The sequence below is a fragment of the Corythoichthys intestinalis genome, chromosome 16, assembly GCF_030265065.1.
Source record: "Corythoichthys intestinalis isolate RoL2023-P3 chromosome 16, ASM3026506v1, whole genome shotgun sequence".
Lineage (NCBI taxonomy): Eukaryota > Metazoa > Chordata > Actinopteri > Syngnathiformes > Syngnathidae > Corythoichthys > Corythoichthys intestinalis.
The window spans coordinates 31,508,935-31,535,036 of record NC_080410.1 but is presented as its reverse complement, the minus strand read 5'-3'; the positions used below and the strand labels follow the sequence as shown (position 1 = coordinate 31,535,036).

Genomic DNA, 26,102 nt, shown 5'->3' with positions numbered 1-26,102 from the left:
TATTATTTTTTTTATTTGTCCAGCGACTGACTAGCAACCATTTCAGGATGTACCCTGCCTCCTGCACGTTGTAAACTGGAATAGGCTCCAGCACCCCCGCGACTCTCGTGAGAATAAGCGTTTCAGAAGATGAATGAATGAAAACAGTTCGATATTTTTGATGAATCGTACTGAAAAAGTAAATATCTTATGATGCTTTATTTAGAGGGAACTGAAAAAAATTTGGGGTGAGTTAAAATTCTATAACAGCCCTTTATAGGGCAAGTGACTGTTTTTTGGTAAAGTGGGCTAAACTTGAAGGTTTCTGTGGTGGGAGATTCTTTATAAAGCATTTCGAAAATAATGTTTCCCATCATCAATGGCAGCAAATAAGATGACTTTACTATTAATAATGATTATTACAGACCCTTTCCAAAGAAAATTTCCACAAAAATTTTGATTATCATGGAATCATTTTGTTTTATGAAAATCAATTAACATAATCCAATTTTTGGAAATTCAAATTTGTTTTTAAAGTGCCCATCAACATATTTAATATGTATATATTAATAGTTACCGGTATTATTGTATTGTTATTTATCTGTACATATAGCTGTAAATTAATAAGATATCAATAAAAACTAAATTACCTACATTAAAATGAATAAAAACAGAAATTAACCCCTACAGACCCACATTTTTTCTGCTGGGCAAAAAAAAAATCTTCGCTGATTTGTACTCTACTCAAATATAAGCACAAAGTGCAATTTTTGGGTCGGGGATATTTCGTGCATTTATCAGTTATTTTTAATGTTAAAGTTAATTGTTTTTAATGAGAAATGAGCACTTACGTTTGCCTTTTTGAAGTTGCGTTTTGTCTTAGCCATTTTCAAAGAGCCAAAAATAGCAAAGGGGGCGTGCTAAACCTCATTATTTGATTTCGATGGGTAAAGTTCCGTCCAATCATCTCCCAGAAGTGGCAATAGCAACTAAATCCAGTGTATTTGTTATTTAGAGACGCGAACACGTCATGTCCTTCAGCAGCATGCTCAGGTCTGAAGGGGTTAACTCTAACTACAGTCGCCAAAAAACACTCAAAGAGTAGATATTTTTTTAACTTGATAAAATTTCAATGAGTCACTAAATTAAAATTGCTACGCTAATTCCAAATTTGCCATAATTTTTTTTTTGTTTTAGGATGTCAAAAAAATGTCTCCACACCTATACCTATTTCTTGTTAATATAATTCTAATTACAGTATCCATATATATATATATAAAAAAAACAGTTGAATAAGAATTTCATGTTTATTTCATATGTCATTATATGACAATATTTCAGCATTTTTATAAAACCTGCCTTTGTAAAGTACAGTTTTACATATTTTCCCCAAAAATTGATATAATGTTTAAAAAACTAGGGCTGTCAAAATTATCGCGTTAACGGGCGTTAATTATTTTTTAAAATTAATCACGTTAAAATATTTGACGCAATTAACGCATGCACTAAATGACCCGCTCGCCGATTGCCTCAAACAGATTACAATGAGGCCGTTTATGGACATTAAGAGTGAAGAGAATGCCACCGGCCGCTTGGGGGCAGCGCCGTTCCATACTCATACTGTTATTTCTTCTAAACGTGGGAGAATTAGTAGTTGTGAGACGTTTATGCTGTATTCACAATGCAATGCAAATTGCTATTTGTGCTCCACACATATTTCGGTAAGTTTTCTTTCTTTTAGTGGCAATTAGGTGTCTCTTGTTGTATTTTGGGTAAGATATGTACAGATATATGTTATACAGTAAAGGCGAGTGGACACAGGCGTTCTTTGGACCGCGCCGTTTATTGGCATAAGCTTCTCCTTCACAACAAACATAAGTATCGTTTAGTGAAAGCACAACAAAAATAATATTCCTATCTCTCCCAAAAAAATAATGTTCACAAAAAGAAAAGCACTTCAGTCTATAGTAATGAAGTCCTATTCTGACACACAGTTAAACAACAATGCAAAATGAACTGGCATTCAATACCAAAATAGCTATGCAAAATACACGTAAAACTTAGACTTTGGTCACTGTATTTTTATTATTGTTATTTTTATTCTTATTATTATATTAACTCTACTTTTGATTGAACATTTTACAAATTTTATTAAAACAAAAACATGAAGAGGGGTTTTAATATAAAATTACTATAACTTGTAACTATAACAATTATCTTTTAAGAACTACAAGTCTTTCTATCCGTGCATCACTTTAACAGAAAGAATGTTAATAATGGCATTTGTGGATTTATTGTTACAATAAACAAATACAGTACTTATGTACAGTATGTTGTATGTATATATCCGTCGTGTGTCTTATCTTTCCATTCCAACAATAATTTACAGAAAAATATGGCATTTTTAGAGATGGCTTGAATTGCGATTAATTGTGATTAATTATGATTAATTAATTTTTAAGCGGTAATTAACTCGATTAAAAATTTTAATCGTTTGACAGCCCTATAAAAAACGTGTATATGTAATATTATTTGGAAAAACTAAGACCGGTTTTGGATTTCGCACTCCAAAATTTGTTCAAAACAGCTGTCAGACCAAACTCAACAATGTTATCATGACGTTCTTACATCAACATCAAAGTCCTCTTTTGATGACTCTGATTTTATTGAAAATTGAAATTACGGTTTAAGCAGAATGACGAAATAATTTATATTTAAGAGTATAACTATTAGACGATTACCTGTCGGAGATCTTGAAGCTTTTTGGAGATGCTGGAGGCGTCGAATGCGTTAGGGCTGCTCCAACTCTTTCTTTTATGGGGGGCGGACGGGTGGACGGTGTGGCCGCTTTGTGGGCCCATGACTCTTTCTAGTAGAGTTCTTTGAAAGTGGGAAATTTCCACCTTGCTTTCCATTTGTGCTTTTGGATTCCATTTTGTTGAGGAAACTGCAACAATACTCTGAATTCAGTCCGTCATCATCGCCTATGAAAGCAGTGAAAATGTGAAATTTCATCAGTAGTGGACTCAAATGAGTTTCACAATTAACAACAGAAGACCCCAAAGTCAAGTTGACTTAAACACAATTATACCTGAAACTGGGGAGGAATTGGAAGAAAACGGCTGTGGGCTTTCCAGTGGACGCCTGATGTCAACCTGCGCCCGCGCGCGCCCGCCGCTTTTCACTTTTGACACGTTTACTGTGAAGTAAGACCTCAAAAGGAAGTTGGCTTTTAGACGGAAAACGAAGACAGCGCACGCAGACGAGACACGAGTTGATCGGCGCTTATGTGATTGTTCCAATGTCTGCAGAAAAAACAAACCCAATTTGTCATTTTAGGCATGTTTTTCTGTTAGGAGTCCAGATCAAGACAAATTGATAAAAATCTATTTTAAAGATTAGAAAATAAAGTTATAGTCCTTTACAGATGTAGAGAAAATGATAGTGACACAATAATGCAATGTATTTGTTGTTTCTTAACAAAAGTGTTTCTCCTTAAAATTACATGAATGAAGCTGAAGTACCAAAATGAAAAAAAAAAAACTCATTCACTGCCATTGACAGTGACCAGAGGTGGGTTGTAACGCATTACATTTATTCCGTTACATTTACTTGAGTTTTTACATGAGTAGGTTTGCGAAGAAAAAAAACGCTACTCTTACTTCCGCTACTTTGGGCTTCACTAGTCATTACATTTTTCCTCTTTATTGTATATCTTAGATTTTATTTTATTTATTTTTTACCAGATATGCCAACAGTGAGTCTACCAGTTTCACCAATGAGACGTCGCAACAATAATCACATAACTCAATTATACCAATCGGATTCAAGCTTGCCGTTCTATGATCACACCGGCCTGTTCAATCACGTGGTGTCTTCAAAGCACCGTAAACAAATAAGTATTTGACATAGAGCGCTGCCTTAAACATGACTTGAAAGTGCGGATTTTAGCCCCTATCCTAGGGTTTATTCGTCACCGATTGACCACGAAAACCGGTGCTATGATCCTTCCAATTTCTCCATCGGAGGTCACTCATGCTCTTTGGATGAATGACGCTTCATTCTGTATTTTTTTTCTCTCTCTCCAGAAATCAAATTTTTTTGTTGTTGTTTTATTTATTTGGCTTAATGTGGGTATGTAATATGTTACAGTACAGTATAATAATAAGAGTTCATATAGATAACTTTGTGCTGAAAAAATACCATTGTTGAAAAAGGAAAAAAAAAATCAAACATTGTAAGCAGTTATTTACAGTGTTACTCATTACTTCAGTATTCTTTTCACCAAATACTTTTTTACTTGTATTTGAGTACATTTTTGGGATAATAATAATAATACATTTTATTTGAAGGCGCCTTTCTGGCACTCAAGGTCGCCTTACAATCATTTAAAAGTAATAAAATACTAATCCATGAAAATAATTAGCAGAACAGTAAAACGCAAAGAAATCAGGATTATGGATGTGCGAGTCTGAACAGGTGAGTTTTGAGTTTTGATTGAAAAATGGGAAGTGAGTCTGTGTTCCTGAGGTCGGATGGCTACTTTTAGTTGAGTAATATTATTTTGAAGTCACGCTAATCTTACTTGATTAATATTTTGGGCTACTATACCCAACTCTGACACTGACAGACAAATCCATTTGAACTGGGATGGCTGGCTTTAAATGATCATATCTTAATATCCTATAGAGTTGTCTGATAAAATCGGCCGACAAAAGCATTTTAAAATGATATCGGATAATATCGACATCAGTTTTTCATTATGGGTTTTGGGCCAATATGCATGTTGCCTTCAAAGTAAATATAGATGCCTTTGTACAAGGGCTGGTCACAGCTTAGCACAGCAGTTATGCTTATTGACCATTAGATGTCCTCAAACTAAAATGCTTGGGATTTTTTAGATGAGTATTATCATTATTAAAGGATCCAGTGGGGTATCACAATACAATTAGCAGGGGTGCACATAATATTTTTGCCCAGGTTCTCAGAGGAGGACCTGGAGATGTGACTTGGTCTCATAGAGCTTGAGAGCCGACCCGCCTGATGCGATAAATTTATGACAAGCTTTACTTAGAGCCAATTAACTTTAATTAATTATATTAACAATTAATGCTTGATTAACATCAACTGGCTTAACAAAATCGCCATTACTTTGAAGTGAAATGTAAAGAAATAAAAAGCACCAATTCAAAATAAAGGGCATTATGCGGCTCCCACATTAACTCCAAGCCTTTTTAAAAGTGGGATGTCCTCCTCATAAGACCTCATTGAACGTGCATGTTTAGCTTTGTAAAATGCGAGCAAAAACACGTTTGTCAGTGCATGTCGCTGTTCATTACCTTTATTCCGCCACTTGTCCATAGGGCGAGTGGGGTCCTGTTTGACATCGATAGTTTGCTTAATTGCCACATGCTCTGTTTTTTTCGTGCTTTTCAAAGTTTGGATGGCTGAAATTCTTTGACCCTACATAAAATGCGCTGCTCTTATCGGCGACATTGGGATTCTTACGGCACATTTTGTACCGCATTTCCGTGCGAGCATCATTTGCTTCTAGCCATGGTACCTCCTGTAGCCACTTTTCAGCAAAAGTCCTTTTTTTCGGTAGCTCCGGTGACGTCTCTGTCGTCTGTCTTTTGACCGGGGTGGGGGAACACGGAAGTAATTACTCAGTGTGGCCTGCCTCTTCGACATTTTGAGAAGTTATTTTCTCGTGTCCGCCGCAAATACAGTGGTCAGCCATCGGTACGCAAAAGCGTATGGAAGCCGTTGAGGGCCAGCGCGTTTGTCTATGTCCAGTCCGCATGCGAGCATGCGGACCACTTATGTGCACCCCTGACAATTAGCCATTAAATGTTAAGTCCACGACCGCATATATCGGTATCGGTTTGATATCAGGATGAGATTTTGGAATTGGACAATATCAGGGTATCGGTTAAAAAGTCATTATCAGCTCATAGGCAGAGTTTGACCTTTGGCGCTGGGGGGGGGGGCCACAACATGTTGATGACCCCGAACTTAATTTACAAGAATATTTATAATAATAAGTTGACAATGAGCGTTTTTTGTTTCCCATCATTCTTGAGGGGAATTCTAAACCAGGCTGCTTAGGCAATACTTTTCGCCAACATCGTCATCCATTGAATATGGTACGCCCGCCGGTGTCGTGCCAGTGTAGTTACCCCAGTCAAAAATTGTATATCCTGGGCGGAGCCATATTGAGGTAGATTTGTGTCTTTATTATTCAATCCCAAAAAAGTTGCACCAATAAATTTTTTTTTTTAAAACTTGCTTCAATCAAAACATATTTTCAATCCAAAAAAGTCGCATCAATAAAAAAAATTTTTTTTTTAAATGTTTGAAAGCAAAAATAAATGTGAAATTTTTTTTTATTTTATTATTTTTTGATTGAAGTAATGTTGATTTGTGTTTGGGCCACATTTTGGCTAGGACATTTTTGTCTTTATTTTTCAATCAAATAATAAGTTGCTTCAAAAAATATGTATTTTTCGAAAAAGAAAAATCACTTCAATCAAAAAAAAAAAACAAAAAAATTTCAATCACAGAAAACGTTTTTGAATGCGAAAAAGTATTTGAGATTGAAAAATTTGCATTTGAACACTTAATTTTAAAATTTTCATTGAAAAAGTTTTCTTTGATCGAAGCAATCCTTTTTGTGTTTGGGCCATATCATGGGTAGGACATTTGTGTGTAAATCATTCAATCCCAAAAAAATTTGCTTCAATCAAAAATATTTTCAATCAAAGAAAAAAATCATTTGAAAAATAAAATTGCCCTCCCCTATTTTTTTATTTTTTGAAAATCATATGCAAAGCAAATGACCGTCTAAGGTGCTAGTCACATGATCTGTTCGAAAAATAATTTTGACCCATTTGAAAAATATATTTTTTTGTTCATTTCATTCAATTTTGTTGCAGTTTTATTGCTTTACAACTTTTTATATATATGTAGGAAAGTCAATTTCATGCAATGACACTTTTCGGCCACCGGGGGCGCCTTAAAATCCGTTTATGGGACAACTCTAATTTCCTTGGGTTAAGTCAGTGCTTCTCAATTATTTTCTGTTACGCCCCCCCAAGGAAGACGTAAATGTTTCGCGCCCCCCCAAACTCTCTGCCGCCACTGTAAATATTATCATTTGTCTATAAAATTACTATTATAAATACGCATCTGCTTAACATTGAGTCCTTTGTTTCTAATAAAGAAAAAAAGTAACATAGATCAACTTATAATAAAGTATAACTTTATTAACATTGTTTTGTTTGTAACAGAGAAGACTTGACACGCATCAATTAGCCTGAATTTAAAAAAAAAGTCACATCCAAACTGTAAAAAATACACTCAAGGTACATTTTTGACCATTTGATACAGAAAAATAAAACGTAATAAAATCAGTAAATAATAACAAATTAAAAATGATTAGAAACATTCACTCATGAGGACAATATGCCAAAAAAATGGACTCAAAAAAACAAAACTGAATAAAAGAAAAAAAGAGTGTCCTTGGACAGAAGGACAGTTTTTATTTTTGCTGCTCACAGTATTTACCTCCTTTGCAATAGTGTGGAGTTATTTTGCAATGAGCATGCTAACAATGTCAATGCTCACTGGTTTACTGATATAAAACTGACAAAGCAGGACGATTGTTGGCAATATTCGGCACGTTTTCACTGAAAAATAATCAAGCGGCTTATCAATGAGATTGGGGTCTAATGTCTTTAAGTGGCGTCTTAATTGATTTGGCTTCTAGCTGTCTGCTATAATTATTTTTAGACACAGTAAACAGTGGTCTTTCGTCATCACCCACTGTATTAAAACTCAAAGCTAAAAGGCAAACAGCACGAAAAAAGCGCATTCTCGGCGGCCGAGGTAGAACTGTAGGTGAGGGCGGTCGTCGTGACGATCCCAAGCCAAAAATTGCACTTCTCGGGCGGCGACGTGAGAGCCGGTGTAGGTGCACTATCCTATTCCCCTCACTATCCACTCGCGGGGGCCTGCGCTTGTCAGTGACGTTCCTTATTCTCGCTATATGTTTATACAACTTTAACATTTGTTAATAATACGCTCTGCGTGGAGTATCATCCATCACTTTTCCTTTTTAAATGTGCACTTTTAAGCGAACGCAAGAAGTAACAACGGGAACATTTTTAAACAGGCATTTCACGGGACAGCATTTCCTCGGCCAATTATATAGCTTATACAGCGAGAGCGAGTGGATAGTGAGGGGAAGAGGATAGTGAACCTACACCGGACAAGACAGTGGGTCGCTGCGTGAGTGAGTCCGGTCGGAAAACGGCTTTCGATAGCGGCGGCGGCACACTGCTCTTCATGTTTTCTGTGTGTGCTGAGTGCTCTTCCTTAGTTCAAAAATACTGCGCGCACTCTGAAAATGAGAGCGCCACTGCCACCCACTGAGTGGATGTGCAAGTACACTTTATTCAAGTACGGCAAAAAAAAAAAAAAAAAAAAAAAAGCATGTTCCCCGAGGTCACATGCGCCCCCCCTGGCATCGCTCTGCGCGGCGCGCCCCACTATTTGAGAAGTACTGGGTTAAGTGTTGTGAGTGGTAATATGCCAAAGTTACTGTGCGGACAATGAAAGAACTGTTCATTTTTCGAGCAACTCTGCTTTGTCTATCATCGTTTGTAGTTGATTTATTTCATGTTTAGAGATGTTGTTGGCCTAAAAATTGTCCAAATACCAGTATTTGAGTCTCTTAATAGTAAATATTATTTATTTTTAAAATGTTTGTATTTTGATTATATTTTTACATTTTCCAATTAAAAATAAAAATTTAATAAGCAATAAATGTTCTTTTGTTTATTATTTCTACAAATATATCTTAAATAAAGAAAAAACAAAAAGGTTAAAAAATATATTTTCTGTTGTATTGATTTTATAAATTAGAAAAAAAAAAAAGTTTATTTTGTGCTGTATTTCTATTTTCCGGCTATTTCTTCCGGATACAATTGACAAACCGTCAACTCGTTGATTAGCAATTCATCAATAACCATGATGATAGTCAATTTTTATATTTAGAGATATTGTTGACCTAAGAATTGTTTGAATGCTCTTAATTGTAAATATTCTCCCATTTAATTTTTATTTCATCTTATACAACTTTTAATGAAAAATAATGCTAGGTTGTTAATTTATTCGTTGTAAATCCAGCGCTGACCACTAGATAGCAGCAGTAAATCTTCTTTTATTTATTTAATTCATCCATTTATCTTCTCTACTGCTTTTCCGCCCAGGGATCGCGGGGTGCTGGAGACTATCCCAACTAACTATGTGCAGGAGGCAGGGTACACTCTGAACCGGGTGCTATGTATTTATTTGACAGTAATAAAAAAGTCGTATAAAATAAAGTGAAAAAAAAAGAACAGAAATTTACTCATTCAGTGTCACGGGGGCGCTTTAGCCCATCCCAGCAAACTATAGGCAGTAGGCGGGATACATCCTGAACATGCTGCCAGCCAATCGCAGGTCCCTAATGTACGTATATGCCAGAAAACACAGACAAGGCTGAAAAAAACAGTTTTTGCTCTTGAACCCCTTTTTAAAATAAACTGCTGTATTTTATGCCAAAATCAACTGTTGTTTGATAAAACAATATGTCTATATGCTGCAATAGCAGTTTCATGGCGCATTATGCCCCCGGACTATTTTTAATTTGTCCGTTTTACCCTGGAGACCCCCGTTTACAGACGCTGCGCAACCGCTTTTGTTTCAACCCAGCCATAAAAAGGTAATTAATTATATTTATTATTTGAAATGTCTATCATTTTTAGCTTAGAATCATTAATTGATGTCTATATTTAGTTTAAAAAAAAAAAAAAAAAAACTACTTTAAAAAAGTATTCACTCGCATATTTTATACTTTTAAACAGATTATGTCACAATGAAAAAAAATAGTGTCTGTAAAAATGTCATGGATATTTACCTCATAACTATCACTTAATTATCGAACGCTAGCACGAGAATTATGGACACAGCAGGCTAACTGATTAGCATGCTGTCCATTATCTTTTCGTTTCTTGTTGCCGTTTAGATTGCTTATTATGGGATGATATCAGGGGTCTGCAACCCTGGTCCTCGTGAGCCACTATCCAGCTTCCTCTTTTAACTCACCTGAATCAAATAATCAAGCGCGTTATCAGGCTCCTGCAGAGCTTGCTGATGAGCTGATCATTTGATTCAGGTGTGTTAAAGGTGGGAGACATGGAAAACAAGCTTGATAGCGGCTCTCGAGGAACAGAGTTGCAGACCCCTACATTTGATCCCCTGCCTAGGTCCTTGGCTTCAAGTCTAAATACAATAAATAGTTAGTGTAATAGCGTTATGTACTAACATTTATATGTTCCCTTTATGCATATGGAGCCTTTTATTGTCAGTATCTTGCATTCACAGTCTTTAATCATAATTGAAAATATATTTTAAAAGCCCATTGCAAAAATTAAAATGTTATGGTATTGGAATTTAACCCCCAAAATTTCCCATTTTTCACTCACCTGATTCGACCTACTTTTAAGGTGTCAAAAAAGCCCTCCTGTTCATAATTTGTCTTCCCCTAGAAAATAGAGATTTTAAGCTTTCCAATGATGTATCACACATGCATATAGAACAATTTTGAAATTTGGCCAAATTGGGGTTCTCACAGCAGAACTTCAAGTCACATGAGTGTTTTCCACCATATATTCTCTATATTTATTTTTATTTTAAATGTTTTGTAAAGCTTCCTGGGTAACACTTTGTTTGACAGTGGTGTCATAGGACCGTCATAAATATGACATGACATGTCACGTTTATGTCACTTTTGAATGGATGTAAAAAATGCGGGCTGGACGTAAATGAAGAGACGAAATTTGCCTTATGACATTTAATGATATCTGTCCTAAGCATTCATTAATGCTCATGATAGTGCCATGCCATAATTATGACGATCTTATGAAGCAGCTATCAAATACAGTACTGCTTCGTGTGTGGAGTTTGCATGTTCTCCCGGTGCCTACGTGGGTTTTCTCCGGGTATTGTGGTTTCCTCCCACATTCCAAAAACATGAATGGTAGGCTGATTTCTCACAATTGTCCCTAGGTATGAGCGCGTGAATGAATGATTGTACGCCTTGCAACTGGCTGGCAACCGATGCAGGGTGTATCCTTCCTTTTGCCCATATTTAGCTGGAATAGTTTCCAGCACCCCTGCGACCCTGTTGAGGATTAGCGGCTAGGAAAATTAATGAATAAAAATTAAAGATGTCCCGATCACGTCATTTTCAAAGTATCGGAATCGGCAAAAAAATATCGGACATCCCTTTTTTTAATATATATATATATTTTAATTAAATCGTTTTCCAATTGTAATTTAACGTTACAGACAAAATGTCTTACACTCATCCAGAGTCTTTAGTTTTAGGGCTATCAAATTTATCGCGTTAACGGCGGTAATTAATTTTTTAAAAAATTAATCACGTTAAAATATTTAACGCAATTAACGCATGCGCTGCACGACCCACTCACGCATTGTCGCGTTCAATCTATAATGGTGCCGTTTTACCTATATATAGAGCTAAAACGCAGCGTAAAATGAGTAGAGTGAATTTTGACAGCCTTTAGAGCCTTTTTTAATTGGCTAAAGCCTTACAATTCCTCTCTCAATTAATAGAAATATCATGGGAAGCAATGTGGGGAAGAAAGGTAGTAGTTGATCTTTTTCTTAACACCCTATAATATTTCCCAACGCAGAGAAGATATATCAATTGGTGCCAAGACGCACAGTCATGGTTGCACTTCCCATCATGCATTTGGGCAGAACAGTTAAATGGCTACAGTATCATTTACTGAAAACTCAACAAATACACTAGATGGCAATATTTAGTCCCAATATACAAAGTCACATTTATCCTTTAAGAATTACAAGTCTTTCTATCCGTGGATCCCTCGCACAGAAAGAATGTTAATAATATAAATGCCATCTTGAGGATTTATTGTTATGATAAACAAACACAGTACTTATGTACTGTATGTTGAATGTATATATTCGTCCGAGTTTTATTTACTTTTTTTCTTAATGCATTGCCAAAATGTACATGATCGGGAAAAATTATCGGGAATGATTGGAATTGAATCGGGAGCAAAAAAAAAAACAAAACAAAAAAAGCAATCGGATCGGGAAATATCGGGATCGGCAGATACTCAAACTAAAACGATCGGATCGGGAGCAAAAAAACATGATCGGAAGAACCCTAATGAAAATGTTTTATTAAGTAAAATTTTGTAAACCTGGGGTGCTTAGTTATGTTTTCCTTGGGTGTAATTCCAGTGTTGACCACTACACGGTAGCACATTCTTCAGTTTGACACTGGCCTAGAGAATAATTAAAGCAGTAAGTATTTGGTTTTCTTCTATTTGTTTTGGCTCACACTCGCATCACACAAAGTGCAATGACTCGCTTCATTCAATCATCTGAATGATGTCACAGCTGTCCACTGTCCACGCCTTCAGGGACCAAGAGCTTTTAGCCTTACGACGACCTCTGCGTGACCTCCAAGGGCCACGCCCCTTTTTCTATTCAAAATGTGAACCGGTGTCCATCCACCGAAATCACTGCCCGTGTGATGATGAAGATGTCATTTTTACTGCCCGGTCATGATTTGATCTTGATGATGACAATGAAAATGAGTGAAAAGTAAACCCCAATCACAAAGACAGGAAGCCAAGAAAGGCCCATTGTGTAATGTTACTACACACATACACAATAAAAGACAACAATGAAGGTGCCCTCGCCCTAGTAAACCTCCCGAATCCATTTGTGCGTGTGTGGGCGGGCGTGCAGACATGATTTCATTTGCGAGCGCCTCAGCTGGAGAATAAGAATGAGAAAGGAGGGAGGAAGACGAAAAGGACGAGGAGGAGGACAGTCAGTCGGTGTCTGAGTGGACGACTGCCACTCGCGACAAGGTGTGGGGGGATCCACCCCACGAGCTGACGGAGATACTTTCATCTCAACAGGTTGGTTTTGTTTTTTCCTGTCTGCTTGAAATGTTGATATTGGGGTTGATTGGCTGTCGTTGATAGAAACAGATGTCCAATCCATTTGAATTATCGAATGACCGCTGTTAGCCGCTCCCAGTTCAAATTGATTGGACGTATACTCCAGTCAATGGTACTGAAGCACGATCACTGGGCTTTACTGTCTCCATGTCATTAGTTGGTGCTCGTGTTCAAGTAATATTTAGTGTTCAAAGTTTATGTTGCATTACGTTTGGTGACATTCATGTTATCTTTTTTTCATTACATGCATAAGGGAAGTTTTATTTTCTTATTTGAGTTGTGATGGTGGATTTTTTTTAGGGTTCCTACAAATGAGTATTTTGATAGTCGACTAATTAACAATTATATTTGCGATGGATAGACTAACGTGTCTGATATCGTGTATTGATCACGTTAGTTACTGTTGTATTGAACACAACGACGAGGAAAACTTTAATTCATGACTAAGACAATCAGTCTTACTGTTTTTTTCCCCATATAAATTTAATACACTTATACTGTGTACATATGGTGGAAAACACTCAGGTGACTTGAAGTTACGCTCTGAGACCCCCAATTTGGCCAAATTTCAAAATTGTCTGATATGCATGTGTGATACATCATTGGAACACTTAAAATCTCAATTTTCTGGGGGAAGAAAAATTTTAGACTGGAGGGCATTTTAAAAAAAAAAAAGTTTTTTAAACAGCAAAACCCTATCTGGAGGTGAGAGCACGCGAGAGCAGAAATACAGACGCCATGACTTTAATGAGATGTTATCGCGTACTTACCTTGTTTCGATCAAAAAACTCATGCAACCGCATGTATCACTGAGCATCAAGACACAGCTGTGAAAGGCTACAGCTGGATTTTTGGGGGATTTTATGGGTGAAACATGGTAATATAACAAGGGTCGCGATGCAGAAATCGCGGACATCAAGGAGTGGTCGAGATTATTTTTCATATATTTACCCTTTTAAATGTTTTTTTTCTTCCAATTTTTCTTTTTTTCGAGCGATTATTTATCATCTAACATATCAGGGAAAAATGCGATGGTAACAAAAAAATACAATTTAGCGATAGTTATGAGGTAGATATCCGTGACTGTATTACAGACGTCATTTTTTTCATTGTGACGTAATTTGTTGAAAAGTTTAAAATATGCGAGTGAATAATTTAAAAAAAATCTTTTTTTTAAAAAACAAAATATTAGACATCAATTAATGATTCTAAGCTAAAAATGAAAGACATTTTGAATGGTAAATTAATATTTTTTAATTAAAATAATTACCTTGTTTTCATGGCTGGGTTGAAACAAAAACGGTTGCGCGACGTCTGTAAACGGGGGTTTCCAGAGTAAAACGGGCAAATTAAAAATAGTTCGGGGGCTTAATGCGCCATGAATCTGCTAATAGCAGCATATAGACATATTGTTCTATCAAACACAACAGTTGTTTTGGCTTAAAATACCGCTGTTTCTTTTAAAGAGGAATGCAAGAACAGAAACTGCTTTTTCAGTCTTGTCTGTGTTTTCCGCCATATATATTTGGTTTAGGCAGTTTTGAGGTCAACAATGTTTCAAAGATGAATTGAGTATCCAAATAGCTGTCGATTAATTATAATTGATTAGTTTACAATTAGTCGGTTATGACAGTGAAAGGCTGTTGTAGTGCTTTCACATCCCGTTTTGAATGTTTTCTCATGTAAAGTTTTATCACTTTCATATCTCGTCTTTGTCTGCTCATCTTTTCAAGATGTATTGTGTCTCTATGGCGACATGCGCATGCATGTTTGTGAGCGCTTGCGTGTTGACGTGCGTGGCGTACAACGTGGACACATGGTTTCCACTCATCAAAATGGGAGAAAACGGGAGTTTCTTTGGACTCTCGGTCGCTTTGCATTTGAACCTCAAGTCACACACGTACCTGTGAGTAACCTGTGACCTTTGACCTTTCCACACAAACCAAAGATTAGCATTGATTTTGTGTGTCATCACCTGTGCTGGTTAAAGCCTATTGGTTGGAGCTCCCAGGGAGAGGGCCGAGCCCGGGGTCCCGGCCAATCGAACAGGGGCCGTGTACAGCTGCCCGATCAACGCTGACCGATCGGATTGCGTGAGGCTGTCGCTCATCAAGCCAGGTAAGGCGGGCGGGGGGAGCCGCGCCCAGCAGTTGCTGACCACGCCCCCTCTCCCTTGCTGCATTTCAGACTTGGACCCCTCCGAGGACCTGGTTGAAGACATGTGGCTGGGCGTGTCACTGGCCAGTCAGGAGGCTCCTGGGGGGCGTGTCCTGGTAAATTGGCACCTGATTGACAGCCAATTGAATTTTCTGCGAGAAGAAAAAAGAAAGTTTTTGCTTTGGAATGGGAAAAAGGAGGTCAACATTGACACCGATTTGATTTCAATTTTTGGCGGGTCTTCGATGGATTTAATACGATATCATTTACACATTAAACCAGACATGTCCAAAGTCCGGCTCAGGGGCCAAATGCGGCCCGTGGTGAAATTTCATCCGGCCCCCAGTCATAAAATCAATAACGTCTGGCCCACACACAGACTTAATAAATTGGTCAGCAGTACTGCTACCAGCATATGAAGTAGCTTACACACTAAATGCTGCTCCTCATTTACTCACTAAAAGGCAGCAGCACTCTAAGCAACATTACCCCATGAGACCCTTTTCTCCCAATTTTCTAAATGGCGACAAAATGGCGACAATCAACAAAAAAAAGAAACTTGACTGCGACGGCCAACGCTTCAAGGATAGGTGGAAATTGGACTATTTCTTACGACAAGATTACAGGAAAGATACGTAGCGAGAAATTGAAGCAACTTGAAGCTAGTTTAATTTCACAGCAGCAGTATTTCGCAAGAGCCCGAGAGTCGAAAGAGAACGTCACAAAAGCTAGTTGGGAGATTGTTGAAATTATTAATTAAGAAAATTAATAAAGCAAATGTGACACACAGAATGGCTTGTTAAAATTTGCTTAAATATATTGTTCTACGTAAAGGACGTTAGCCAAGGTCGGCCTCCCCACATTTTTACCACACCAAATCTGGCCCCCTTTGCAAAAAGTTTGGACACCCCTGCATTAAACCAAACCAAATCAATTACAATTCACCTAAGGCAGTCAAACTTAAAAGAAGTCGATATTGATTGATGTTTTGCTTTTCTATCTATTTGATCGTATTGCTGTTTTGTAGATTAATGACCTGGATTGATAAATCAATGTATGTAAATCACCAATACACAATACAATATTTTCCAATATTTGATACAATGGCCTTCGATCATCAATTGATCCCTAATTTTTCCCGAAGGCGTGCGGTCATCGATTTGTGAAGGTTTACGGTGCGTCCAAACTCCGACACATGATCGGTCGCTGCTATCTCCGCGGCAGCGACCTGCGCTATGATGACACCGACGAACGGTGGCGGGCGCCCGAGCAGGTGTGCAGGTATTGAGACACCGGCAGCGCAATGCTAGGGGGCCAATCCGCTCAGCATCTTGTGTCTGCATGTAGTCACCTAGGTGATGTGAGCGGCGAGGTCATGTGTAACTCAGGCATGTCCGCTTCCATCTTCCGCCACGACGTTGTCATTGGATCACCAGGAAGTTACCAATGGCAAGGTGTGTCCTTTGGCTTGGTTTTTCTCTGTTTTTGCTTCTTTGACTTATCTTCCTCCTCGTTTCTTGGCTTGACTGCAGGAAACGTCCATGTGACGTGGAGCAATCCTCACGTTCTTTTCGACACCAGGAGGAGCTCCTTCCCAAACCTGCAGCGTAGAAACATCTACTTAGGTGAAACGAGTAAATGTGGCCCTATTAGACCTACTCATTCATTACCATTGGCGTTGATTGAGATCCAGTCAATTTGAACCGGGAGGGCTAGTAGTGATTCATATCTTATGTATCCAATGCATGCATGGTCAACACCAACACGTTCATTGGTAAGACTCACAATAGTTTTGGAAATTACCTTTCTCCTCATGTGTAGTTGCCGTTCCTTCTGACTTTGAAGACGTGTAGTCTTCTGGCATTGTATCTTTAGGTAGGCATGCATGTGCAGGATCATCAATTGCATGCATATGATGAGCTCCTCCATTGTTGTTTCAGGTTTCCTTTCGTAGACACTTTATGCTACTTAATGTTTATGTACGGATTTACAAATGTTTTACGGTGATGCAAAGACAATAGCTCGAGAGCCTCTTGCAGACAGGAAATGAAACTGGTTCTTGGGAAGTTTGGGATTAGTGCCAACAGAGCACTAGCACTATAATTCATCAAGCACCAGTTTCATTTGGTGTAAAAGGGTATTGATGGTGGTATTATAATTTGATCTCGAAAAGCAGTCAAAATTGCAAGAAGCCTCCACAATTACAGGAGTTAGAGAGAAAAGTCTGTGAAATAAACAGAAAAGGTGCACAGATACAATAACATACACCAACATGCAGATTCGCACAGGACTAGCATTATCAATGGGACTCTGTTTTTGCCACAATATAGTCAGTATTTTGCGACATAATTTTTACAGATATGCTGGGCTCACACAGGATCTTTTGCATCCCCGCAGTACTTACCTACAGTGGGGAGAACAAGTATTTGATACACTGCCGATTTTGCTGGTTTTCCCACTTGCAAAGCATGTAGAGGTCTGTAATTTGTATCACGGTGTATTGTTAAATAATCAATTTACATTTAATTGCATGAAATAAGTATTTGATACATCACAAAAATCGAACAATATTTGGTACAGAAACCTTTGTTTGCTATTACAGATACCAAACGTTTCCTGTAGTCCTTGACAAGGTTTGCACACACTGCAGCAGGGATTTTGGCCCACTCCTCCATGCAGATCTTCTCTAGAGCCTTCAGGTTTTAGGACTGCTGCCGGGCAAACCGGACTTTCAGCTCCCTCCATAGATTTTCTATTGGGTTCAGATCTGGTGACTGGCTAGGCCACTCCAGGACCTTAAGATGCTTCTTACGGAGCCACTCTTTAGTTGCCTTGGCTGTGTGCTTTGGGTCGTTGTCATGCTGGAAGACCCAGCCACGACCCATCTTCAAGGCTCTCACTGAAGGAAGGAGGTTGTCAGCCAAGATCTGGCGATACATAGCCCCATCCATCCTCCCCTCAATACGGGGCAGTCGTGCTGTACCCTTGGCAGAGAAGCAGCCCCAAAAAAATGATGTTTCCTCCTCCATGTTTCACGGTTGGGATGGTGTTCTTGGGGTTGAACTCATCCTTCTTTTTCCTCCAAACACGACAAGCCAAGTTTAGACCAAAAAGTTCAATTTTGGTCTCATCCGACCACATGACCTTCTCCCATTGCTCCTCTGGATCATCCAGATGGTCAGTGGCAAACTTCAGACGTGTCTGGACATGCACTGGCTTCAGCAGCGGGACTTTGCGTGCGCTGTAGGATTTTAATCCATGATGGCGTAATGTGTTTCCGATGGTTTTCTTCGAGACTGTGGTTCCAGCTCTCTGTCCTGCAGTGTAGCTCTGGGCTGATCCCTCACCTTCCTCATGATCAGTGATGCCCCACGAGGTGAGATCTTGCATGGAGCCCCAGAACGAGGCAGATTGACCGTCAACTTGAACTTCTTCCATTTTCTAATAATCGCTCCAACAGTTGTAACCTTCTCACCAAGCTGCTTCCTTATTTTCCTGTAGCCCATCCCAGCCTTGTGCAGGTCTATTATTTTATCCCTGATGTCCTTACACAGCTCTTTGGTCTTGGCCATTGTGGAGAGGTTGGACGTTGTTTGTTTGAGCATGTGAACAGGTGTCTTTTATACAGGTAACAAGTTCAAACAGGTGCAGTTACTTCCGGTAATGAGTGAAGAACAGGAGGGGTTCTTAAAAAATAACTAAGAGCCGAAATATTTACTAGTTGGTAATGCATCAAATACTTATTTCATGCAGTTAAATAGAAATTTATAATTTAAAAATTATACAATGTGATTTTCTGGATTTTTGTATTAGATTCCGTCCCTCACAGTTGAAGAGAACTTATGATACAAATTACAGACCTCTACATGGCTTGCAAGTGGGAAAACCAGCAAAATCGGCAGTGTATCAAATACTTGTTCTCCCCACTATATGTCCACAGGTGAATCAATCCCGTACGCATCGGGTTTAAGGTACTTCGAAAACCATAAAGGTTGCTTTTAGAATGAAGTTACTGTTGGCGGTGAATGGCAACCCAATGTTGTTTGGAAGGACTACATGATGTTATGTGTGTGTGTGCAGGGTATTCAGTTACGCAGGCTGCCGGCCTTCTTTCCAGGGATGAAGTCACCATCGTGGCAGGTGATGACTTCTTTTGTGCCCTTCCAATAAGTTGTATTTGACTATTGATGTTTGATTTGAGGAATCAAGTTGTGGAAAAGTTGCTTCCAGCTTCACCCCAGTGTACTAGTACCCTCACTATCACTTGTTCTCCTATTGCACTCAATGGTGGGACAAGTTAGTGGTAGTACAAAGTGAGGACTACTACACAAAGAGGCTGGATCTCAAGGCCACATAGTAAAATTGTAGTTTCCCCTCGAAAAAGGTGCCCCGAAGGACACCAAGGAGGATGCTCGCGGTTCCGTGATGCTTGCAGTCAAATACAGCAGTGGCGGGCTGTCTGTCCTGCAGACCCTGCGAGGGGAGCAGACAGGCTCGTACTTTGGGAACGCCATAGCCGCTGCTGACCTGGACAACGACGGGTGAGTGAAGCCACGCCCTCAAGCGTCGCAACATCCAACTGCACACGCCCGTGCCCACAGGTGGTGTGACCTGCTGGTTGGCGCGCCATTCTACTTCCAACGGAGGCAGGAAGCAGGCGGGGCCGTGTACGTGTATGTAAATGAGGGGGGTTATTTCCGTTCAGCTCCCACATCGGTGCTGAAGGGGCCACCAGCGTCGGCATTTGGGATGGCCGTCGCCCATGCCGGGGACCTTGACGGCGATGGCTTCCAGGGTGAGGGGGCTCGTTCTGTGACCGTGGGAGGTCATATGATCTTATTATCACTTGATGTGATGGCAACACTGTCATACAGACTTTGCGGTGGGTGCTCCATTCCACGGAACAGGAAGTGTGATGATCTGGCGTGGGAGCAGCGCCGGTGTCACCACAGAACCTAGTCAGGTGCTTCACACTCACAAACATGCACACATGGGCACATTTGAGTCTGAATGCACTTTGTCTCCCCATGCAGGTGATCAGTGGTAGCAGTTTGTCTCCCCGTTTTTCCACTTTGGGGTTCTCCCTCTCGGGCGGAGTGGACGTGGATGGCAACAGACTTCCAGACCTTTTGATTGGCTCTCTGGACGACACCGTCATCCTGCTCAGGCACACATTCTCGCTTTCCATTTGGCCACTTTCAAATCGGAAACAGCAAGACAATATGGCAATTGTTACTTATGCTGATTGTGCATGCAGGTCTCGTCCAGTGATGGAGCTCAACAAAACCATCCGTGTATCTCCAAATATCGTGGACCCCAAAGCTTGTGACTTTTGGTGAGACGACTAAACTTTGGTAACATGCTAACAACATATTAACTGGTAATTTATTTGTGTCAGTATTGAGGTGGAGGTGTGTTTCTGGTACACGTGGCGCACCCGTGAGATTCCCCAGCAACACAACATCAGTGAGTGGTTACAAAACAAACACATTTACATGCACATAAAGCCCAGAGATGCATCATCATCAAGATCCTTTTTCCTTTAAACTTACTGGTTCAGCCGACAGATTGAAGCTACCAATTAAAGCTGACAATTTATCAAATATGACACATAAACAGACATGACAACAAAATGTCCTCGTGTGTCCTTGCTGTGTCTCGTGTGTGGAATAAATACACAAAGGGGCTGTATGACCTTGTTTTGCTAATCGGACCAATCAGAATCAAGGTCACGATAGCTAATACACAAACAGGCACACACTCTAGACTGGTGCTGTGACTAACAAGTTGAATTCGTTTAGGTTCCAACCTGATAACACCCTAAAATTGTTGGTGAATTTATCAGTCACGGTCCACAATTTTGTAAACATGTGTCTTGCTGACACTGTCGGGGTGTCCGTCAGCCGTCCTGTTCACCGTGGCCGCTGATATCAGCAGCCTGAAGCCCCGACTACGTTTCCGCAGCAATGGCCAGAACACTTACTTGGGCTCACTGCTGGTTCCACGACGTCGCTGCAGAACTCTTCGTGTCGGACTGGTGGTGAGACCTCTGGGACTCCGGTGGGAAGGTATCAGGTCCTCCAAAAGGCGTGAACTGTTTGTTTGCAACTTTGGGTCAGACTCCAGTCCGGAATCATGTGGAGGCATTGGTGTTCTCGCTGAACGTGTCTTTACATCAGATGATGCCAGAGAACAGAGACCCCCTCCAGGACCTTATGGCCTTCCCCGTGCTGAGTCAAACGCCGCGACCCATCAGGACGCAGGTTTGTAAATGGTGTTCTTTCAATAAACAATTAGTTTGCGTAAAATGAGAGTATGGAGGAGGGGGTTCAAATAAACAGACTCTTGGTCTGCAGGTACGTTACAAGAGCATTGAGGTATTTTGTGGGAAAAGTGAAGAAACGGATAGCGGAGTAATGGTATTAACTTGTAACATTTGTGACCCTTCCTAGTCTGGGATTTGTCTCACCTTGGACAATTTTCAGTCAAGGACAGTTCTGCTTTGCTATTTTTCAACCTAATTAATGTGACAATAATGACAAGCATCTGGTACGGCAACAAACACCAATTCAATTCATGTGTTACTATCCTCTAAACATGTCTGCAACTAGTAACACACCATTATCTAGAAACAAGGAATGGGAAAGCTGTGGTATTGTTTCCCAAGGTCCACATCCAGAAGGCATGCGGTTTCGATAATCGTTGCCACAGTAACCTACAGATGGTAGCCCACTTCACTGATGCCAGGCAGCAGCCACTGAGCACGTAAGTCTTAAAAAAGTGCCGATCCCGGCGGGCTGAAGGGACCACTGTTGATGGGCTGGCTTCTTCTAGGCGGTCTGGCCGTCAGATATGGTTCTATGAGGGCGGCACTGAGCGTCTTCTGCTGCAGGTCAACGTCAGCAACACGGCAGAGGACGCTCACTTGGCCACTCTCAATGTTAGCGTCCCACCCGCGCTGGTCTACTCGGGAGTCCGCACTAAGGTGTGTTCTAGGAGTCACTGATCAACCTGAACTTGAATATTGTTGAGAGACCTTTAGGTCCTCAAGAAAGCCCAGCCTTTGCTGAAGGACCTGACATAAGTGACATCCAGACGTGACTGAAATGGAACTGAACTTGGACCTGACATGAACTTGTCTAGAACAACCTGCGCTTTTTTTAGGGTGGTGTCCAGGAAGTCCAATGTTCTGTGGAAGGTTCCATGGTTCTGTGTGAGCTGGGAAACCCATTCAAAAGCAACGAGATGGTGTGGAATCAACTTATATCCTTTGTTTGTTCTTTGTTCAGTTTTTTTTTTTTTTTTGATTTCCTGCTGCTGCTGCAGGGGTACTAATCGCTGTCTGTCTTCCAGGTTGAAGTGTGGCTAATTTATGAGCCTTCAGAAATCAGATGGGACACTCAAGAGATGGAGACACTGCTCCAGATGTCCACGTACGACACACATCTACTCTTAAGCCAACAGGTTCAAAACGGAAGTGCGATTGGTAAAGTAACGAGTCCTGCACGTTCCCCGCCTCTTGCATGCAGTCAACTGGAATAGGATCCAACCCAGCCGAGATCCTATGAAAAAAACTGGAAATTGATCTAAGGGTTGAAATTGATGAAGATACTTTCTGTTGAACAGGTCATGAATATTTAGTTTGAAATGTTAAAGAAAATAATAATACCTAAACAGAGTTTAGGGCTGCACATGATTGTTCTGTTTATTTAAGGTTGGGATTTTAAGGGGGAGGTCCTGAGAGAATATGTCACACTACTTAGAAAGTTTGAGGTTTCGTGTTGTTGTTTCCAGGCTCAGTGAGCAAATGGACCTGGGTCCAGTCTCTCTGTCCTTGACTGTCAACTACTCAGTGGATATGTCCCTCACGTTGTGAGTACAGTATCTCAAAGTGGGGACCTCACGGTCCCTGTCCCTGCATGACCCTCTTCTCGCTGGTGACAGGACACGTCAGCCGGGTCCCGTCCCCTACAGTGGTGACGTGCTGGGCGAGTCAGCTATGAGAACCACGGAGGACGTAGGCCCTCTGCTCATTTTCACCTTACAGGTCAGTACAAGGCTGACTTTTTTTGTTCTACTCCAGATAACTAAAGAACAAACGATTTAAAATAATTTTTGGGCTTCTGGTGAAAGTAGAGAGAGAGTCTACTCTTTCTTCTGGTCCACACTTTGTCAGAACACAACTTGTGTGGACCCCTCTGTCAGGTGTATGTGGGCGGGATGCAGGTCGACCGCCAGGACGACCTAGAGTTGGTTTTCGATTGGCCAAGCGAACTGTCCAATGGAAAGCGACTTCTTTACCTGACGGAGATTTCTCTGAACGGAACTGCCAAAGCGCAATGCCTTCCGCCGGGTGACATTGTCAACCCTCTCCGCCTAAAGGTCAGAAATTGTCGATGCCATAAGTCCAAATTTTGACAGATAGGTGACTGATGTGACACGCTAAGCAAACGTATGTTGCTCAACAGATGTCGAGAGAGGAGAGCATGGGAAGGAAGAGGCGGAGTCCGTTCCAGGAAGAGGAAGTGAGGACGGTCAAGAGGGCGGGACTCGGCTCACTTGTCCATCACTTGAAGGCTGAGGACGAAAGATCTCATATCTTGGTTGGGCCCCATAAAAGTATTTTTCTATATTTATCCAATAAGTTAGATAGTCGCTTAGTCACCAGTTAGTTATATCACGATTAGACTTAACATTTTAAATGCAAATGTGCATTGGAAGAAAAAAATACGCACTGCTGAGAAAAAATGAGGAAAATTATGTAACTATGTACAGTACTCTTGTTCTCTGCAGCAAAAGCAGATGTTTGCAATCACCTACTTTGATTATATAATTAATTACAACGATAATCAGTCTATTTTCATCAAAGAGTACAGAAATCTGATACCTACTGTTTGATATTGTTTTTATTAAATAAAAATTTGAGAATATTTACTTTTCCTGTGTCAATTAAAAATAACGTTTCAGTCTCTTAAAAATTAAGTAGATCAAAACATTAAAAAAAGAAGAAAAATATTGTTTTATGATCTTGTTATTTAAGTTAAATAAAAGTAAAAAGGAGAATGCTACTGCTTTTTTCTTTTTTAATTAAAAATGCAGAAAAAAAATCAAAACGAGAAGAAATTATTTCCTATCAAATGAAACAGAAAAAGAGATTTTGGACAATTTTTTTGGTCAAGAGCGTCTTGAAACAATAAATCGACTATCAAAATAGTTGTCAATTAATTTGATAAGCGATTGGTGATTATTTGCCTATTAGTCTGGCTATGTCTGTGTGTCCGTGTAGGACTGCATGAACGGTGGTGCCAAGTGCGTGCACTTTGCGTGTCGGCTGTCACACGTGAAGAAGAGTGCAAGCGTGACACTACATGCACGACTGTGGAAGGCCACTATGTTAGAGGTTCTCCTTCTCCTTTAACCCATCATCATCACAAACACTACAGAAAACCATCTGGATTGATTCCACACCCTTAAAATCCAGCTGAGAGTCCATTGAGTGTACTCTTTGACTTCATTTTAACGTGTATTCCAGTGTCATGAAACTGGTAGCACTTCTATGCCTAACTAGTACAATTATACGGTCCTTAAGCGGGATTGCAAGCATATGGTGTATGCTAGAAAACTCCTTTGAAAAATGTCAATGAAATTATGGAAAGAGCTTCATAGCAACCTGGAATGGAGCACCATAATAATGTCTGTCTATGCCTGTGCTAGCACTACATGGACGCCAGGGCCATGCTTATCCGGGGTTGGGCCACTCTCAGACTGGGCTCCCACATCGCCACAGAGGCCCCCAGTACTCAGGTGCAACTAGAGTTACTACTCTTGACTGCTGACAAGAAGAAGAATAACACATCATGGTTGTCTTTGACAGCTGGAGGTACACGTTTACCCCGACCTGATGGGGCGGGCCAACAGTGGGGTCTCCTTTTGGACAATTGTGGCGGCAGTCCTGGTTGGACTGGCCCTACTAGCTCTGATTTGTGTGTTGCTGTGGAAGGTAAGGTTATTGGGTGGGAGTAGGTCCTGCTCGTGTCCTGCTAACTTCCTGTGTTCCTTCCGCCTCACAGTGTGGCTTCTTCACACGTGAGAAAGCGTGGCAAGCGGCGGCACAGCACCAGGGTCGGCTGGTGGCGGCGGCAGAGCGGCACACTTGCCAGGATGCCATCTTGGCTGAAACGCCTAGCAAACCCAGACCCTGGCGCACGTGGGTTGCTGTGAACGGATGTGTGATGGAAACGCCACGGCAATTTGGGACTCTCTAGACGGCAGGGTCACCTACTGTACATGGTTACTAGGTAGCTCCCGGTTCTAAAAAGTTCAAAATGAACTACTACTGCCAAGCTCCCTCTACTGGCGAGCTCGGAACCTACAAACCCATATATCGGCACGTCATGTTTATATTAATCACCCCGAGACAAAAAAAATTAAAATTATCGTTGAGGATCGATGCTTATACATCCCTAGAATACACCTACCAAATTTTACTCTGATCCATCCACAATTAACTGAAAAGTAGCAATTTTAATTCAGCAATTAATTAATATAATTAATCAAACTTGACAACAACAAAAAAGGATCAGTCTCCGAGGACCGATGAACATATATTCCAAGAAGATACAGGAGTAACAATATTAGTACGCGTACCCAAGAAGAAGATGAACAACAACAAAGTAAGGGAGAACTTCAGACTTGCCTCCGGGCCGTCTAAAAGTAGCTCCCAAGTGAGATGTGTCTAAATTATTGTGTACTTTCATTGGAAAATGACAATCTTTTGCTCTAATTGTTTTGTATTTGGAGTGTGCGTTTTGTAAAACTTGTAACTGTCTGATCGCTAACGCTAGGCTAAACTAAAGCTAGGTTCATACCGCAGGTCTTAATGCACGAATCTCTCTT

At 40.2% G+C, this 26,102-nt stretch overlaps 2 protein-coding genes across 2 annotated transcripts in view; one reads left to right on the top strand and one right to left on the bottom strand.

Moving 5' to 3' along the window:
- Positions 1-15,307, bottom strand: part of ifnphi2 (interferon phi 2) — a 20,388-nt gene extending 5,081 nt beyond the window's left edge. The window contains exons 1-3 of the mRNA XM_057860595.1: positions 15,025-15,307; positions 3,071-3,284; positions 2,721-2,963 (exon numbers count right to left, since the gene is read on the bottom strand). The gene's annotated coding sequence lies outside the window, so the exon portion shown is untranslated. The remainder of the gene's footprint in view (positions 1-2,720; positions 2,964-3,070; positions 3,285-15,024) is intronic.
- Positions 14,798-26,102, top strand: LOC130931656 (integrin alpha-3-like). The gene is made up of 27 exons (XM_057860596.1): positions 14,798-14,955; positions 15,040-15,167; positions 15,237-15,322; positions 16,351-16,487; positions 16,554-16,660; positions 16,739-16,831; positions 19,287-19,346; positions 19,591-19,747; positions 19,808-20,001; positions 20,081-20,169; positions 20,240-20,373; positions 20,464-20,541; positions 20,605-20,672; positions 21,110-21,246; positions 21,326-21,469; positions 21,874-21,971; positions 22,041-22,191; positions 22,371-22,454; positions 22,560-22,639; positions 23,001-23,078; positions 23,151-23,253; positions 23,412-23,588; positions 23,675-23,809; positions 24,493-24,606; positions 24,921-25,010; positions 25,081-25,206; positions 25,277-26,102. The coding sequence occupies exons 1-27, from the start codon at positions 14,798-14,800 to the stop codon at positions 25,469-25,471; spliced, it is 3,201 nt and encodes a 1,066-aa protein (XP_057716579.1). The 3' UTR covers positions 25,472-26,102.

What these genes read in the sequence shown, in the direction of transcription:
- LOC130931656 (XM_057860596.1), top strand. Translation starts at nt 14,798, where the DNA reads ATGGCGACATGCGCATGCATGTTTGTGAGCGCTTGCGTGTTGACGTGC. An exon ending in GCTGACCTGGACAACGACGG is followed by an intron (nt 19,748 to 19,807) that starts GTGAGTGAAGCC and finishes CCGTGCCCACAG; the next exon opens with GTGGTGTGACCTGCTGGTTG. An exon ending in CTCTTCGTGTCGGACTGGTG is followed by an intron (nt 21,247 to 21,325) that starts GTGAGACCTCTG and finishes ACTTTGGGTCAG; the next exon opens with ACTCCAGTCCGGAATCATGT.